The following is a 19,537-nucleotide window of genomic DNA, read 5'->3' as shown; positions in this document are numbered from 1 at the left end:
CATTGTCCCAGCAGTTCTCTCTTCTTTCCTACATCAGCAATTTTTTTAATGTTTACTGGATCATTCCCATCAGCATAAAAGCCTGCCACTTACGTATATTTAATTAGTTTTCCCTCTCTACCACCATTCCATTTTTCTCCTTCTCTTTACGGCATAACCTTCCAAAGGGTTATCTCCAGTTTCTCTCTAACCATTTTTCCTTGAAGCATTAGGCTTCCACATTTCACTGAAATTATTCAATGAAGTCACCAGCACCCTATGTGTTTCGAAAACCAGTGGTCAATTCTCAGTCCTCATTGCATCTGATCTGTTGGAAGTGTTTGACACAGTTTATCACTGTTCCCTCCTTGAAACATCATTTTTACTTCACTTTTAGAACACAACACAGCCTGCTTTTCCCCTAGGTCTCTGGTTAATTCTCAGTTTCCTTTGCTAGTTCTTCCTTACCTGTACCACCTCCAGATGTTGAAGTCCCTGGACTTACTCTTTGGACTTCTTCTCGTCTACAGTTACTCACTCATTGATCTCATTTAATCTCCTTAAATAACATATATAGAGTTATGGCTCCCAAATCTTATCTCCAGTCCAGACTTCCTTCCTGAACTGCATATGGTCTCCAACTACCTACTTGACAAATATATGTGCATGTTTGTAAATTATCTCAAACTTAACATTAGCAAAATTGAAGTCCTGGTAGTTCTCATCCACCTCACGACCTGATTGTTCTACAGCTTTCTTTATCTTCATTAATGACAATGCCATCCTTCCAACTGCTTAGGACAAAAACTTTGGTATCATCCTTACCTCCTTTTCCTAGCAACCATATCTGAGCCATCAGCTGATCTTCTTGGTTTCCACTTCAAAATGTGTCAAGATCTAACTAATTCCTCCCACCTCCACTACTGCCACCTCAATCTAAACCATCAGCAGCTTTTGTCTGGGTGTTTGAAAACAGCCTCCTAACTGGTCTTTCTGCTTCTGCTCTTGTCTGTCTTTAGTGCCTTCCGAATACAGCAGAGTCATGAGCCTGATAAAATGTAGCTCACATCATATCACTCCTGTGCTCAAAACCTACCAGTGGCTTTACATCTCACGTAGAGAAGAAACAAAGTCCTTACAATGACCTGCAAAATTCTATTTTCCCCAACCCCCACTCCTGGTAAGCTTTCTCTGATCTCATCTTCAACTCTCCTGCCCCTCACTCCCTTAGCTTTTCCTCAAACATACCAGACACAGTGCCGCTCAGGGACGTTGGACTCCATGCTCCTTGCTCTTTACCCAGAGATCCTCCTGGTTAGTTCCTCCCCTTTCTTCAGTCCTTTACTCAGATATTACCTTCTCAGAGAGGACTATCCTGCCCTCTCTCATCTGTAGTTCCACCCTACCATCACCAGCCCTGACACATCTTATCTCCCTACTCCACTTTATTTTTCCTCCTTTGCATTTAGCACTAACAGTCCATATGATAAATATTCCCTATTTATCATAGTTATTCTGTCTCCTTCAATAGAATAGAAGCCACATAAGACTTTTTTCTCTTTTGTTCGTCCCCCAGAACCTAGAACTGTGCCTCACAAACATGAGTATTGTTGAATGAATAAATGATTGACTGGATGATGTGTTGTTTTGTTAACATCTTTGTCCATTTGTTTTCATGAGTAAGAAAATCTTTTAATTAGTATGTCAAGTTTCGTATGCAAAATATGGCTGGTCAGACACATTATCCTTGACACTTAAGTACATTAAGCACTGATCTTGCTTATACTTGTGAACTGTCTCAAAACATTTTTTATGTAATTTGAAAAGTGCAGATTTTATCTCAGCTCCTATACAAATCAACACATATTCTTAATTAGTGACATAGTTGGGAGCTTTTACTAAAGTAATAAATTACCTCTATGCAGATTAACTAATGAGCTTCATTCTTTCAAGCAGAGTGGTATCTTGGGAGGTTTACTGATAAAAAAAAAAAAAGATGTATATCTGATCTGCTTTGTTAAACACTCACTACTCACAAGTGCTAAACCACATTCTCACTCTTAGAGAGAGTTCCATACCCTTATCATACCATGACAAAGTTATTCTAATAGTCTTTCAAGTGGTCTCCTGGTTACCATCCTTTCTTCCTATTGCACACATTTTCCCTCTTTCCAGGTCAGTATTACCAATGCAGACTTCTGGTTGTATCGTTACTCTGTTCTGAAATCTTCATGGCTCCCCTTTTCCTATTAAATAAAATCTAGTCTCATAAAATGGACATGCAAAGCCTCTATACTCCAGTTGCAACCTGCATATTTTTCTACTCCACTCTCCAATCAGATTGTTATACTAACCACCCCCTGTTAAATTTTCTACCTCCTTACCTTTCCTCATACTATTCTTGAACTGAAAGATTCATTGAGAATTCATAGCTAGGCTGGATCAGTATATGATCAGCAAGGAATGATCAGTATTATTGGTCCCCGTGAGCCAGGCTCTAAATTACTATTAAAAGAATATAAGAATTACTTTTCTCTTTTTTTATATCCACGATGCTCGCTGGGCTTGCACTTAGCTGGTATTCCCAGCTAATTAAATACTCCAGGTCTTACTTACATGACCTTCCATCAAGCTGAGTTTTACACATTCTTAGTATAATTTGTGAATTAAATGCAACTGTGTGAATTTGGCCATCGTAAAATCACTTTTCTTTCTGAAACTGTGTATCTTTTGACTACACCATCTTCTGCACTTCTGTTATGACCTTATCCCTTGCCACCTTAAGCCCCTTGTGAAACAAGCAAAAGAGAAAGGAAGAAAGGAAGCAAAAGGAAGGAAGGAACATTACTCCCCACATCTGAAACTGTGCTCAGCTCTCTTCTCCTTCCAGACTCTATAGCTAGCAGGAAAACAAGATCTTTCTAAAATCCAATCTGATGACGTATCCCCTCCACAGAAAAATTCTCTCGATGGCTCTACTACCTGCATTATGGCCTTGGTCTTTTGTCATTCATTTCCCACCCTCATCCCTAGCCTTCTTTCTCACTGATCATCATCATGCAGCTTGCTCTCTCTGTCGCTGGCTTGTGCACACACATCTCCCTGGGTTGACAGCATCAGTCCAGCTTGTCTTCCTGGTTAACTATAATTCCTTCTTCAAGACTCAGCTGTGGCACATCCTCCTCTAAGAAGCCTTCCTTGTCACCCCTAGGGTGGAGTGTGCAGGTGCCCTTGCTTTCTGTTCCAGTGACACTCAGGTTTACCTCCATCACGATGCTCATTACACTGGTTTAGAATTGCCTGCTCACATTTCTTCCTCCCCATCACTAGACTTTGAGCTCCTTGAGAACAATGAGTGTGTTCTTCATCTCTGTAGCTCTAGTCCTAAGAACAGGGCCTGGTATTTGTATCAGTTTATCTTGCCAGTAGAATTATTCCTGGAGAGAGGGTAATAGTTCAGTGGTAGAGTACATGCTTAGCTACTCAGCGTGCATGAGGTCCTGGGTTCAATCCCCAGTACCTCTATTAAAAAAAAAAAAAAAAAAAAAGAGGAAATATAAGAAAAAATAATAATCTTTTAAAAAAAGGAAAAATATTATTTCTGCTTTTTCTTCTTCTTGTTCACCCAAGAAGAGTCCAGGGCAAGATAAAAAGGAACATGGTACAAATCAATTTAAGCAAAAGCAAGATTTCAACCTTTTCATCTTTTAACTAATATTGAGTATTTAAACTTTGCTACACATTGTCATTCTTTTACAAAGAGTACATAGTGAGGGTAATAATAACTAAAGCTATCGATGAGATTATTTTAATTTACTCTTTCTATAAAATGGAAAATAAACAGAAATGACCTCTCATAAATGCAGATTCACTGAGATCTAATTTCTTGGTACCAAACACAGAGTGAAACAAACACTGGATTTTCTGGTCTGGGGAAATGCAAGACGTTTAGATCCTGGTTGATTTGTCTTTCTACGGCAGATGAATGCCTCAAAGATAATGGAGCGTTGTCCTTCAGTTATGGTCATGTTGAATGTTATTTAACCTTGATAGCGAAGAATAGTTTTTACTGAAATGAGGGAGTTATATAATCTCTGAAGGATTCCTGAAGACCTCTTTTTTGAGATGATTTAAGTATATATTCACTCAGTGATAGTCCTTCAAGGGTCCATCCAAAGAATATTTGGTGCTATAATCATTAAGCACCAAATATCCTTAAAATAATGAAGAGCTTCTCTTTCTACAACTTTACTTTCCTAATCACCAAATTGACCAAATGAAATTAACCTGTTTACTACTAACCGTTTTATTCCCTAAGCTATGTCAGCATATCCGTGCGTGTTTCTTAACAAATCTAAAAGTAGATTGCTCATCAGAAACACAATCATAGTCACCCTTCTTTTATAGTATCTATGTAATTATCAATTGATTAATCTGTATATTTTAATGATGTGGCTCCCTACTTCTCTAAAGAAGCAGAAAACTGTTTTAAAGACTAAGATAACTGAGACTTCATTACTTGTTGCAAAATAGAATTCATTTTAAGTGGTGAGTCCCACTGGGGAGTGCTAACATGAATAATTACCATTATATGCAATCTACCAAAATGAGCAGTTTCATTGCATTTAGTGATAGTAGCATCTTCAAATGTGATTTACATTTATATCTCTAATGAAAATTAGTACATTCTTCGCACTTTCTGATTTTTCTATGTTCCTTCTGTGGCAGCATAACTTCTTACTACGTGTATTTGCATTTGTAAATTACAGAATAATTTTTGTGGCAAGCAGTGGATGAATGTGTTTTGCTAAGAACCTAGACATGTCATCCAATTCCTCAAAAAAATATTCTGTTACATCCCCATTTTGCCTTGATATCTTTTAATTTGAAATATATCTTGAGTTTATCTCTAGGAGTTTATCATAATGTAGTACTTTGCGTCTCCAACTAGAAAAATTCTGTTAAAGGACTAGAGAAAGGGACCTGGGGACAGCCTTGATTGAAAAACTTCGAATGATGTTAAGTAATAGTTACCATATCTGGAGCATTTGTTCTGTGACAAAAAGTGTGGTATACACTTCACATGCCTTGTTCCTAACCCATGTAGTGGAAGTAATTAAAAAATAAAAATGTAATTCTTTCCCCCATTTTGCTGATGACAAAACTGAAGCTTAGAGTTCAATAAATTGGTGTCCCAGGGCAATGCTAGAAGGTGGCTGGATCAGTATTCAAACACAGGTGTGTCTGATGTCAAAATGTGGGCTTTTATTCTGACTTAAGGCCATAATTAAGAGTACAGAGGGGCCACAAGCTTGTATGTTATCTCTTATTGTCTTATCTTCCCAGATTTAAGAAAGACAGAGAGTCTGACCAAGCCTTTTCCTGCTCTGCCCTTATCAGAAAGTATACTAACAGAGCCCTTGTTCACAGGGTTAGACATCAGTATATCATTCTGTTGGTAATTTTCCTTTCTTTGACTTCTGGCAGAAGCTCTTTTTAGAGCCAGTGCCAATTGTTTTTCTCTAATGACTTAGAGGGAGTTTAGCCTGAGGCTATCCTGGGAACTGTAAGTCTATTTATTATCTTTTTCTGTGTTCTGTGGATGGTATCCAACATGCAACTTTGACTGGCCTCATGGGGACAGATATGTTGATTATTTCCACTCTAAAAAGAGAAACACTCATAACAAAATTTGGCTGTTTTCTGGAATTATGAATGCAATTTTTAAGCAAATATAAAAGCATATGCATATTTATTAAAACTCATTCCTTGCACTAAAAATAGTATCTTTATTGAGCTTATTTATTTGCAATCGAATGTAGTGAGCAGTAGAAGTGAGACATGTTAAAAGATGCTGAGAACTTCCATATTTAGGAAAGTTGTAAGAATATATAATTAACTGTATACAACAGAAAACAATTAACACATCCCTTAAGTAGAAATAAAGAGATTTGGAGTAAGACCAAGAATTAAGCACCTAGCCCAGGTGTTAGAACCTGAGGGTGAGATCTCATTTGCTCAGTGAAATAGGACTCTTCTCCTAGAAAGAGCCCAGCTTGTTAATTCCCAAAGTAATTATAGGCAATGCCTTTTTAAAAAGAGAGTTTCTTTTTATTAAGACAGAGAAGCAAAGATGAGCACTGCTTTCTGTCTTGGGCCTCTCCTCTCTTCCTTACTTTTTGCCTTTGCTCCTCTTTGCCAGGTTTCTAGCCAACACCACTTTCAGAGGCCTCAGTGGTTCCATCAAAGTAAAGGGTTCCACTATCATCAGCTCAGAAAACAACTTTTTCATCTGGAATCTGCAACATGACCCCATGGGAAAGCCAATGTGGACACGCTTGGGCAGCTGGCAGGGGGGGAAGATTGTCATGGACTATGGAATATGGCCAGAGCAGGCCCAGAGGCACAAAACCCACTTCCAACACCCAAGTAAGCTACACTTGCGAGTGGTCACCCTGATCGAACATCCATTTGTCTTCACGCGGAAGGTAGATGATGAAGGCTTGTGCCCTGCTGGCCAACTCTGTCTAAACCCCATGACTAATGATTCTTCCATATTGGACAGCCTTTTTAGCAGCCTCCATAGCAGTAATGATACAGTGCCCATCAAATTGAAGAAGTGCTGCTATGGCTATTGCATTGATCTGCTGGAAAAGCTAGCAGAAGACATGAACTTTGACTTTGATCTCTATATTGTTGGTGATGGCAAATATGGAGCCTGGAAAAATGGGCACTGGACTGGGCTGGTGGGTGATCTCTTGAGTGGGTCAGCCCACATGGCAGTCACTTCCTTCAGCATCAATACTGCACGAAGCCAGGTGATAGATTTCACCAGTCCTTTCTTCTCCACCAGCTTGGGCATCTTAGTGAGGACCCGAGACACAGCAGCTCCCATTGGAGCCTTCATGTGGCCACTCCACTGGACAATGTGGCTGGGGATTTTTGTGGCTCTGCACATCACTGCCATCTTCCTCACTCTGTATGAATGGAAGAGCCCCTTTGGTATGACTCCCAAGGGGCGGAATAGAAGTAAAGTTTTCTCCTTCTCTTCAGCCTTGAATGTCTGTTATGCCCTCTTGTTTGGTAGAACAGCAGCCATCAAACCCCCAAAATGCTGGACTGGAAGGTTTCTAATGAACCTTTGGGCCATTTTCTGTATGTTTTGCCTTTCTACCTACACAGCGAACTTGGCTGCTGTCATGGTAGGTGAGAAGATCTATGAAGAGCTTTCTGGAATACATGACCCTAAGGTAATACTTCTTTTTACTCTAGCTTTCCCTGTTGTAACTCCATATATTGTGTCTTACACTGTCGTATGTCTATGTTCTTTCATCTAACACAAGAATATTCTCTGAATCATCCATAGAGACTGGTCTAAAAGTCTGTTGCCTCATTGAACTAAATATTCCATAGTTTTATGAAACAAAACAAAAAGAGTGAGCGGTTTTAGGGGGTGTTTGTCCTAAAGAAAGTCTTTCTGGTAGAAACATCTATTAGCTTAGTTTTTCCTTGTGTTAGTTGACAGTCTGGCAGAATGATTATCAGGAAACAGTCTTACAAAGCATTTTCACCAAAAGTAAATTTTGAAAACTAATTAATTACTTCTCTTGGGAATTAATGCAAATAAATAGTAAGGTTCATAGTTTAAATAGTAAAGAATCTTTTTTCACCGTTAAAAAAATAATAAAATGGAAATAACTAACATTTTATAATAAGCATCCAAATTCAGATGCTAGAAACTCAATGGATGTAGACAGGAGTACTGAACTAACTGAGGTGGCAGGATTAGCTAGGAACAGAGTGTTCTTATAGAGTAAGGAAAGATGGCCACCTTGGAATTGGAGGAGGGTGCCAGCAGTCACATTACAATGTTCAAGAACATTCAAGAAAATTGTATCTATTCTAGGCTGCATTTGATATTCTAAACATCTGACTTTAAGGGTAGAAGGGAGGAGGCATGTAGAGTTCAGGTAAGCAGTTAAAGCAGTGGTGATACTTGAGTAAGGATAGCCATGTCTATGTTCTTTCTGGATTGAAACAAGACCTCTCCCAGTGACTAGGAGTATAGAGGACTTGGTTCAACCTGGTGGGAGTAGAGAGCAGAGGGTTGTCAAGGATTAAGGCAACTAGAATAGGGCTCAAGGAAGTACTGCAATCTCAGTGGGAAGCAGAATGCAGATCTAGAGCAGAATTATATTCCAGTGCATTGGACCCGTCTAGGAGAAACTGGAGAAAGCTGCAATTCAGTGGGCATAACCAGGATACACTATGTTTAAGACAGTTTGAGCTAGGCTGAGAATTTCAGACATAAAACACTCATCATGCCTTTTCAAATACCTCTTTTCACACCAAATCTCAACATATTGAAACGTTGACTACACATTTCTATCAAACATTTAAAATTAATTGCCAAGAGCATCAAGAAATAAGACATTTACTACTGTCTTTGTTAAATGATGGAGTGGCCCAGGCGGCTGATGGCAGCTTTAGAGAATTCTCATAAATGGTTTGGATTAGGATATATGGTCTGTTCTGTAAACAAATGAACATGAGAAATTTGACCCATATACTGGAAATTTCCTAATAAGAGACATGAACCTCATAAAAATACTCAACAAACAATGGCTCACTGACTAGGCAATGAATTGCATTGCTTCTTAATGCACACTTGGGACTTCAGGTTATGAGCTGGAATTTAGTGAACACAAATAAACTCTGCAGTATAAATACATGTGTCACCCTAAAGAGAGATTTTGGTGATGCTTCAGCATTCACACTCTGCACTAGAATTGGCATCCTCGGTTTATTCTTTGCCCCAGTAGGCCTATAGATCTCCCAAAGGTTCACCATCTTAATAGAGGCTTATGCCAACGTTTTGCAAGAATCTTGCCAATGCGATGCTTATATTACAAACTCAATGTGGAAACTGTTCAATGCAATCGAGTATAAGAAACAGTCTAATATATGCCTGTTGTGAAGATGCCAGACCGTTACTGAATATAAAAAAGTAAACACAACACTGACTAGAGTTTCATTAATCAGAACTAAGGATTGCCAGAATTAAGTCATGGATGTTACACATGAGAAACCTGAAGCAATGATTATTTTAGGGGATTAAAAAGAAAAGCAGAAAGAAAAACCATAGAGAGCAATAAAACAATTTTTAAGCAAAAAGAAACAATCGTTCAATCCCCAACTCCACCGGAATAAAAAGGTGAAGTTTTTATCAATCTAACCCAGCGCACAAGACAAAGTGAGAAGAACTGGACCATGTCAACTTTGTGTTACATCCGGTAAGGTCTTAATGAAGTGGGATAAGCCCAAATCTAAAACATTTTCCACTTTACATAATAAATGAATTTCCACTACGATTCCTCAAAAGGCATATATCTTTCTTAATGTTGTTTCTACATTATAAGTCTCTCATTTATGGGGTATTTTTCATATAAAGACACCCAGATTATTTGACTAAGCAATACCTGACATCTGGACTTTTGGCAAATAGCATTGGTGACAGAACTGTTCAGTTTTCATCCAGATGTATGGTATTACGCAGATGACATTTGGTCTTCACCTTCGCATAGAGAAGTATGATCAAAACAATTTCCACACCCTTTCAGTCACTCAGCATTCACTCTGAAGTATATTACAGTCACTCACATGAGCTCTTTTCTCTCCTATCAATGCTCAATCCTTTGCATGACTGTATCCCTTTTTTACACTAAGTTATGTGGAGAAATTGGGACGGCAATAAGTCAAGTTGGGGAGAAAAGATAAAAAACACAAGGGGAAGCAACTTAGAAAGTTATAAGCATGCCAAAGTTTAGAAATAAAATACAACGAAGTTCAAGGAAAAAGCAATCACCTTCAAGGGAAAGCTTAATTAATAAGATAAAATGTGTGCTTATTCTTGAAAAAGACTTCCAGTTTGGACATGTGCATCAAGGGAGGAAGAGTGGACATTCCAAGCAAAGGAACAGAATGAGCTACTTGGAGGTGGAAAGTATAAGACACAGTCAGGGTATCTAGAACTGTTCACATTAGCTTTAGCTTTCTGCATGAAAAGAAGATCCCAGTCTGAAAATTAAGTTCTGTTGAGATATCAGAGGGTCTTTGACATCAGGCTAAGAGAAATTAACATTTGACAGTAGAGATCCATGGACATTTCTGAGCAATGGAAGAGTACAGAGGAGCAGAATCCATTTAGGAGGGTTGCTTAGGCAGCAGCGTGTAAACATGCCTAGAAGAGAAAGACAATGGGCAGAGCTGACGTTATAGCTGTCGTCACTGACAGAAGAAAGGATGCAAGAAATATTGTGGCAATTAATTGGGTGTGGGAGGCAACAGTCACACCTTCAGAGTTGCAGGCCTGAGTGTCTGAGATGATGATGATATCATTTAAGGAGGCAGAAAAGGCAGTTTATAAGCTAGAAAATGTGGTAATTAGTTCAATTTCATACCTCACATTTTAAAATCTGTGTCGGACATCCAGGTGAAATCCAGCAGGCATTTGGAAAAATGGAGCCAAAGCTCAGGAGTGAGGTTGAAGCGGGTGGGAATCCTGGGCAGAGTGGTGATGCTGTGTATTAAAGCCCTGGGGGAGTATGAGGTCCCCAAAGGAGAAGGTGACAGGGAGGAAAATGGCTGTTTGACGAGAAGCAACAGGCATAAAGAAGTCCCAAGGTGTTGGAGTATGAAATTGGTGGAGACATGAGGTGGATGGTAAAGAGAGAAAGGTGCCTTGTAGCAAAGTCATGCAGACCCTTGACTGCCTCTCTGTAGGTTGAATTTTAACTTTATGAGATGAGGATTAATATTATCCTACCTGCCAAATCTAGCTTCTTACACGGTTATCAGAGAGGATGAAGGCTGAATGGTGTCCAGTCCAAACCATGAGAATTAGTGTGTGTGTGTGTGTGTGTGTGTGTGTGTGTGTTTTAACATCTGATGAAACTGGCTTTATGTGGTTTGCTTCTTTCCTACTATTTTTCATGATTCCATTTTTATAGCATTTTATTTCTGATGAGTAAAAAGGTACCATTTACATAGAAGTCACAGATCTCTTTGGTTTTCTTGGAATATTTGTTTTTCTGCTGTATGGTGAAAGTCTCCTAAAGCTGAAGGAGAGGTGATTTATATAGACTGTTAATCACTCTGAAGATTCTTCTGCCCCTGACTCACGGTCTGTCTCATTTCTTTTCACATCTTTTCATCCCCCTCATCTACTGGATATCAGGACCGATCCCAGTGTACCATGCCGCCATTTTCATCCCGTTTTCCCTACTCACAGCTCCGTTAATTCACCTCAGGCAAATTTCCCTGTGCCTGCACATTAACGCTCTGGAGCACCTGCCTCCTTCCCTTCTCTAGATAATCTCTCTGTGTCTCCCTGTTATAATTGTTTGCCTGAAAACTCTGAGAATGACAACTCCCAGGCTTTCCTAGGAGCATTTTATTGAGAAATGTGCTCCTAGGAATTGATGTCGTCTGCTCTTAGATGATCTAGGCAACCCCAGTCTCAAAAACAGACTCCTGGGAGTTCCGTCTGCTCTTTCCTTACAACTACTTTTCTGTTACATAAAACATTTTAAATTATAATAATAGTGTTTTCTTATTTTTTGTGTAAATAGTTTTTACTTCTGTTCGAAAATTTTGGATATGTTTTTGGTTTTGCTTTTTTTGTTTCTTGGTTGTTTTTTTTTCTGTAATATTGGTCTTGGGGTCTAAACAACGCTTATAAAATATCCCTGTGGGAAATGTGTTTGGATGAAAACCTATTGACAAAAAAGTAAGATTTGCAATCTGTTTTTATCCAGTCCAATCCATCAGTAAATTGAGTCCTGGCTGCATAAGCATCTGTAACCATGATATCAGATAACGTACAATGGCTGTAATAGCTCCATTTTTCTTCTTGATCTTAATTGTTTAGCATGCTGGCTATACATTTAACACAATTAATAAAACTGTTAAGTGTGAACATTTTATCACCATTTCAGAGTTGAGATTCACTGGCTTTAACCAACTGCTTTGAATCAGAAATAAAATTAAATGTAAAAGGCTGTGCAGGACAGACCAATTTATAAGTCACTACATGTTACAGCAGCCAAGGGAGGTTGGAATTTTTTTTTTCTGACGGGGTCAGAGGGAAGAAATAATCTTGTTGTAAGCTGCTCCTACAGATAACCCCAAGGGAGAGGGACTGTCCTGCTGTGCAAATGAAATTCAAGAGGATGGTTCTGTCCTCACTTGACTGAACTATTTTTTGCCAGAATAATTTATTTTACACTAAAAGTAATATATGTAGCTTCTCACAGTCTCCCACCGACTCTTCTGGAAAGCAAGCTCCATGCTTCAAAAGCGGGTGGGCTCTTGAAGCATGAGACCATGAAAGCAAGAATTTATGAGGACTATATTTAATAGCACTTATATGGGTAATTTTCCAATATAAAACTAGCACAATTCATTATAGGCAATGCAGAAAATACAGTAATGTAGAAAGATGGAAGCCAACGCCCACTGCCTCATCATCCAAAGCCATCTCCTCCTAGCCTTTTGGGATGATTGACAGGTGGGTAAAAACTGCAGTATTATTTTTATCCAGCGAGGTTTTCATCTGGGTCTATGGTCTAAGGAGTAGACCTGGGCATTCTAGCCATTAACATCCAGTATGCTGAGGTATACTGAGGATGAGAAAATTGCTTCATAAATCATAAAGTGCACTGAAAAATAAAGCCCTGCCTCCCCTGCTGGAGTTGAATTATCCCAGTTGAAAGGATACATGAGCTTTCAAAATGAGCTATTTGCTGATTTTAATGTACTTTCTAGTTCTTCTTTTCCAGCCTCTCATATAAAATGCCCTCTTTGGCCCTGTTTTTTTCTATTTTTTATATATTTATATATATATATATATATATATATATATATATATATATATATATATATATATATATATATATGTATGTATGTATGTATGTATGTATGTATGTATGTATGTATACATCAGCTCCTTAGAGGGAATATGAGACTGGTGTCACTTTTCCTACAGGCAAATGATGGTGCTGCTTTAGAAAAACAGTCAGTCCTGGTGAACATTCAAGTAAATATTAAAAATTAAATAGCCCTGTTGTGAAGGCAAGAGCAAACTTTAACCAGAAATATTAAAGCGAAGGACACTCACATAGCCCTAGTAGGAAATGATAAGCATTTCCCAAAATAATGAAAAACCACCTTCATTGATCTTCATATAGCAGCATGTGGCTGCCCAATAAAACATACGAATTCATATAATAAAAGCTGGCCTTGAAGAAGGGAGAGATGCCCGAACTCCAAGGCAAACAAGATGCTGAAAATGGAGCTTAAGGTGAGAGGAAAAAAAAATCTGAACTACACCAAGCCATTCATTTGTTCTTCCTTTAATTCATCCAGTAACAGCAACTTTTGTTCCAGGCCCCATGCTAGGAGGCTGGGAATTTAGTTGTCAGCAAAACAAACACTGTCCTTGCAACATAGAGTTTAGTGAGGCAGAAAGACATTAATCAGGGGAATGCATAAATCAGGTAATATCTTAAACAGTAGTTAGTTGCTGTGAAGGAAAAAAACAGAATCTGAGAGCCTCACAGGAGACCTGATCTGAATGGAGAATCGAAGCCCCACCACCACCACCATAAGTAAAGAAAACCTGGCTGAGCGAAGAGGAGTTGGGTGTGGTGTTAGCATCTCAAGGGGACATGGCAGCATGTGCAGAAGCCCCCAGACTACAGGGAGAAGGGTGCAACATGACCCTCTATCACAAGCTACAAAATTGGAAAGCCAGGAAAAAGGGGCCAAGAATAGGACAAGTAATAAAGTAGAGGGGTTTTACTACCATTCTAGAGAGAAAATTTCTCAAAAGAAGAAAAATACAAGAAATGCTAGTTTGACAAGAATGGCACCTACCACCGGCTCCACGTACTTCCGGATAGAAAACGTAAATAGGAAAAACATCCCAGTCACTCTGGCAACAGAAATTTATGGTAGATCAGAGAAGTGTCCTTTCTAAGAATTGCATTAAAAGAAAACAATTTCTAGTGTACAAAACGTAAAAGATGGTTTAGATTTTTAAAATGTGCTGATTGTTGCACATATCTGGTGAATATACTAAAAATTATTCAATCATACACTTTAAGTGGGTGAATTGTATGGCATGTGAATTATATCTTAATAAAGCTGTTTTAATAAATTATAAACAAGCAAACAAAGAAACTGCCATATTACCAAATTGGAAGCCTAGGTATTTAAAAGATGTCAAATTTTCTCTTGGTTAGTTTATATGTGTAAAAGAATTCCAATAAAAATCCCAAAGGACTTTTTTGTTGGTTTGATTGTTACTGAATCTTCTAAGAAAAATGTTATATATATATATAAAAGAAGATTCAAGGGATTTATTGCTCTAAATATTGAAATAGTTAATATTAGTAATAATAACAGAAAAAAACTAATACTCATTGACCACTCCCATATGCCAGGCGCTGTTGTAAATTTCATTAATATAGTTCCTCCTCCCAGTAAATAGTCATGGAACTTTAAATAATCCAAGTAAAGCAATTTGCATAGCATCTGACAGCTAGGGGGCACAAAATAATAAAATAAATAGTTTAAAAGTCTGGTCAGAATTTAATACCAATATTAATTATATTTATCTTGAACAATTAGTTCTCTGTCTTTATCCCCCTCTGTATCTCTGTTTTTCATTGTTAATGAAGACTGAGTAAACAGCAAGATTCTCTTTTTGAGCTAACTTCTAGAGAGCTTGGAAGCAAAATTCTTGCACACTAATAGCAGATTTATTGCCATTGTGGTATGCATTTTAAACATCACTCCTGGCTTCATATTATTTGTTCTTCTACTTCACCATATTTTGTTTTAGTTTATATCTTATATTTTATGTGACCTTTAAGCTGCCTTAAATTTTTTCAGGAAGAGAGCAAAGTATACATTAAGTAATGTTAAAATCAAGTAGTAAATAAAGAATATTAACAATTCAAAAAAGAAATAAAATTAACCAATAATTTTAAAAAATGTTAACTTCTCGTTATAATCAAAGAAATGCTAATTGAGACAGTAATGAGATAATATTTTTACCTATCAAAATAGGAATCTTTTATTGATAGCTCTCAATCTTGGTGGAAGCACATTTAGACTAGCACTAGAATACACTGCTGTTGGGAGGGTAAGTTATTATAATATGTTCATAAATCAATTTGGCCATTTATATCAAGAGCCTTAAAAGGGTTCATGCCCTTTCACCTTTGACTTCCACTTCTAGGAATCTGTCCAAAGGAAATAACTTAATATATGGACAACAATTTATTGCAAAGATTCACTGCAGTCTTACTCAAAATAGCAAAAACTTGAAAACCATATAAATGTCCAATAGCACTATTAATACATTACAGTGTTCCTATGTGCTATAAAAATGCAGCCAGTAGAGATAAAGTGTCAAAAAATCAAAATAAAATGTTGAGTGAAAAGTTGGAGTACAAAACCATATACTGTATTTCCAGTTCTGTAGTATGCATATGTACAGGCTATACACAGAAGTGACTAGAAGGAAAGACAACACAGTCTTAACAGCACTGGTATCTGAGCAGTGTAAACACAGAAAATACTTATTATTTCCACTTCATATTTTCTACAGTGTTCCTATATTACTTATGTTATGAGAAAGTACATCATAAGCCAAGTAAGGATGAAAATAAATCAGACATGAGACAATAGTCACAACAGCAATATTTGCTCCTCATGCCCTCCTGCTGTCTGCAGCCTTTCAAGTCCAGGTAGAGTGAGTTCCTCAATGAGTAGCCTTTCCATTGTAAAATCTTTACATCTTAAAGACGCTGTGCTTTCCACAGAAGCTTCTGGGGGCGTATTTTCATACCCATCCAGTTTATTCCCTTCACAGGACTTAACACAATCTGAAATTGTCATGCTGTCTATTTGTTGAGTTGTTAATTGTTCCATTGTGTCTTGCTCATCACTGGATCTTCACAGTGTTGGGTGAGCAGTAAACATTTTATAAATGTTATTTAATTAATAAATGAATGAAAATGGCAGCATCACTGGAATAGGGAATAGCATTCTACAGGGTTTACTTTGAAATCAGCACTTTTGATATGACCATTCAAAACCATTCTCAGACTAGACGCTATGGAACAAATAAAAGGAAAGCCCCAGTAAGGCACAACATACAGTGACACAAAGGGCGAAGTCCTGGTGTTAGACTGATCTAAGTTTGATATATGTTTGTGAAGTTTGGCAGGTTAATTACCATGGCCTCTGTGTCCTTTAAGAGGATTACAGGAGACAATGGATGTGAGCTATCTAGCTGAAGTTCTGATTTCATCCACAACTAAATTATAAACTCCTTGAGAGTGGAGACCAGCTCTATCTTATGCACTTGTATGCCTAGAGCCTAAGCATATGGCAACCATTCATTCAGATAAGCGTTGGGTAAATAATGGACTTGGCCATGAGTCCAAGCAGAGGTGACCAGCATGTGTCCAGTAGGAAAGAGACAGAGGGCAGGAGCACTTCTAACTTGCAACTGGAAGGTGTACCCAAGTGAATTTTAAATTATATCCAAGAGTGACCTGGAGTGTTTGAACCATGAAATGGATATAAGCGGATCATCAAAGCAAAGAAAACCTAAGACCATGATGCCCATAGTGGATCCAAGGGTCAGAGATGTAGGATCCTTGAATGGGAACATGAGACAGATAATGCTGCCACAGCCTAGGTAGTTCAGGATTGCTGGCAGCAGATTGTGGAGTTAGGTCAGAAACATTTAGTGGTTGAGTAGGGATGAGACACACAGTACATGACACTTAGTAGGAGTTTTTAAAAATGGGTATTTCCCTTCCCTTCCTGAATATTCTTCAATTCAAGGAACTTTAAGAAAACCATCAATTTCTTGCTAATTCAGGTTGATAAATGGAAAACTGAACAAATGAGCATGCGATCTATTTATTTCCTCACCTACTTCCAAAATAATTTTGAAATGGCATCTTTATAGAATTTTTTAAATAACTGCAGCTTTATTACTTTCAAATAGATACAATAATTCATACTAACTGCAGCAAAATGCTTTCAATTAGACATCCTGCTGAGTTTCCTTTAATGAATGTCTAAGATCACTTCCTTCATTTGAATATAAACAGAAAATGAGCCAAGTTTTTGCAAACTCTTCCCTTAAATTAGGGGGAAATTGGTCTATAACTTTGTTTACATTATTAACCTGCTTAGCAAGCACTGTCTTAATACATAGATAACTTTCTATATTGTTGAATATGTCATAGAATATCTATAAATATTCACTTATGTAATTATAAAAAAATTATCTATATACATGTCTATGGACTGTATGTTTACACGCATACATTTATATTATTTTCAAATTTAACACGAGTTACAAAGTTAACATACACATTTGTAATTAGGGAGCACCATTACTCCAGGTCCCTCTTGGACATTAGGTGGAAATCACCTGGCTACACCCTCCAACTGCAGGTAGGAGGTGCTCGCACCCTCTGTCTCTATCCTACTGGACTCATCTTGGCCACAAGTCTCTGATTGGTCTCACAATCATTCAAACCATTCGAAACCATGCCATACTCAACTGTTGAGAATGAGTGGAAGGAGAGCCCTGGTAGGGGGCAAGGTACAGTGATACAAAAGACAAAGTCCTGATGTTGGATAAATAGAAGTTTGTTGCTAAGTCTGATGGTCTTCCCTGTGAAGAATCTCATTTTCATACTCAATAGATATCTATGTGTGTCTGAAGATGTTGCCAGCAACCCCCAAAAGAGACCCCTTTTATGTCTAAAATACATATTTTAGTTCCATTAACAGTGCAGATTAAGGTGAGTGTTGGATTTTTATGATTCAGTCTCAGCTTGACATTTTGGTTCTTAATCAGATCAGAAGCTTGTGTAATTTAACCACAGGAGTATCCAGTGGTAAGTCAGGAAGCTTAACTGTGTGTTCACTTCCATTGAGAACTCAGCCTGGGATTTAGCCAGTTAGGGCTCAGTTTTCCCAAATGAAATTGCATACAAGCCTGCTTCAGACAATTCAAATGCACTATATATATATATATATACACACACACACACATATTATATATATAATTATATATACATAGATGGTATTATTCATAGCTTAAGTTTAGAAAGATGTTTAGTCAGAATCCATTAATATTTTTCAAACTTGGAAGTGCACTTACCATAGCATTTTATCAGGAAGCTGCTGCCTAAAAAATGCCAAATGACAGTAAAATTTTAACAGTGCCAACCAAAACAGAACCCATCAATGTTTGTTTAAGTTCTGTTTGAACTGGGGTTTTTTTCTCATGCATGATCTGAAGGCATAGAATTAATGGAAGTGAATCCTATTGCAAATGAGAATGTTAAGTGAAGATAGGTATATAAATATGTGCATCTCCTGTGGTTTACATGTTTGAAATGATGATCAGTCAGTGTCATAAGGGTCATACATGAACTACTTAGCTCTGTAATCTATAGATATAATTGCAGGAATAGGAACTGAAAAAATCATCAATGAATAGTATAATTATAACATTTATTGGACACCCGATATGCTCCAGGGTCTTTGCTAATTGCTTTACATAGACTTTTCTCATTTAAACTTTAGTGCATCCATACAGATGAGGAAACAGCATTAAAAGAAACTAGGTAGCTTATCTAAGGCCATATAGCTAATAAATGGTAGAGGCAGGATTCATATCCAACAATATCTGACTGTGAATTATTTCTAATCAGTGTTTCATTTATCCATGCAGTAAGAATGTCCTCCCCAACCTGATTTATTCCAACCAGCACTTTCCCCACCCCTGGACATAGTCTGGGAAAGCTGCTCACATCAAAGATGATTCAAGGGCAGAGACAGCTGCTAAAGCTGTGATATTTGGATCTGTACACACACAACATATGATTCAGTGTGCAATGATGAAGTGAGAGAAACACAGATCCTGGAAGAACTAAGTCTCGCCGGGACCCTCACCATCAGCAGCATTGCTGCCCTACCCAGGGAAGTGATGTAGCAAGACTGTGCCCTCCTGGGTACTTCGTAAACTACAAAGAAGGAGCGATTTGTCTGCAGAGTGTGTTCCATCCACCACCGCCATGTCATACCATCCCAGTCTCAGATGCTGCCCTGCTCCCCTGCCACCACTCCCTGTGGAATGGCTGCTTAACTTCTCCTCTTAGCCTGTGGTGGGAAAGTTCCAAATGAAGCTGTAGTATCTGAGTCTGAACTCTGGTGCTAAATAATCTTCCTCTATTAAATCCCTCAATTGGGTACCCGACTCTACCTTCAGCACCACTCAGCTCACATAGATTTTGCTCAAAGAGGTCAGAGACTAAATCAGTTTCTGCTCATCGAGCTATTTTTATACTATTGAAAGACTAGAAATAATTCCTAGTCATGAAGACGAGATTGGTTAAAGTAGAGTACATTCCTTCATTGGTACACAATATTGCTTTTAAGAAAAAATAATAAACTA

The 19,537-nt window shown here is 37.9% G+C and overlaps 1 protein-coding gene across 2 annotated transcripts in view; it reads left to right on the top strand.

The window, feature by feature from the left end:
- GRIN3A (glutamate ionotropic receptor NMDA type subunit 3A) overlaps positions 1-19,537 on the top strand; it is a 147,641-nt gene that overhangs the window by 60,311 nt on the left and 67,793 nt on the right. For both annotated transcript variants that reach the window (XM_074361922.1, XM_010952959.3), the window contains exon 3: positions 6,182-7,229. In XM_074361922.1, coding sequence (XP_074218023.1) covers positions 6,182-7,229 — 1,048 coding nt within the window. The remainder of the gene's footprint in view (positions 1-6,181; positions 7,230-19,537) is intronic.

This window comes from Camelus bactrianus, chromosome 4 (genome assembly GCF_048773025.1).
Source record: "Camelus bactrianus isolate YW-2024 breed Bactrian camel chromosome 4, ASM4877302v1, whole genome shotgun sequence".
NCBI lineage: Eukaryota > Metazoa > Chordata > Mammalia > Artiodactyla > Camelidae > Camelus > Camelus bactrianus.
The sequence above is the reverse complement of the archived record's forward strand: the minus strand, read 5'-3'. Positions and strand labels throughout refer to the sequence as shown.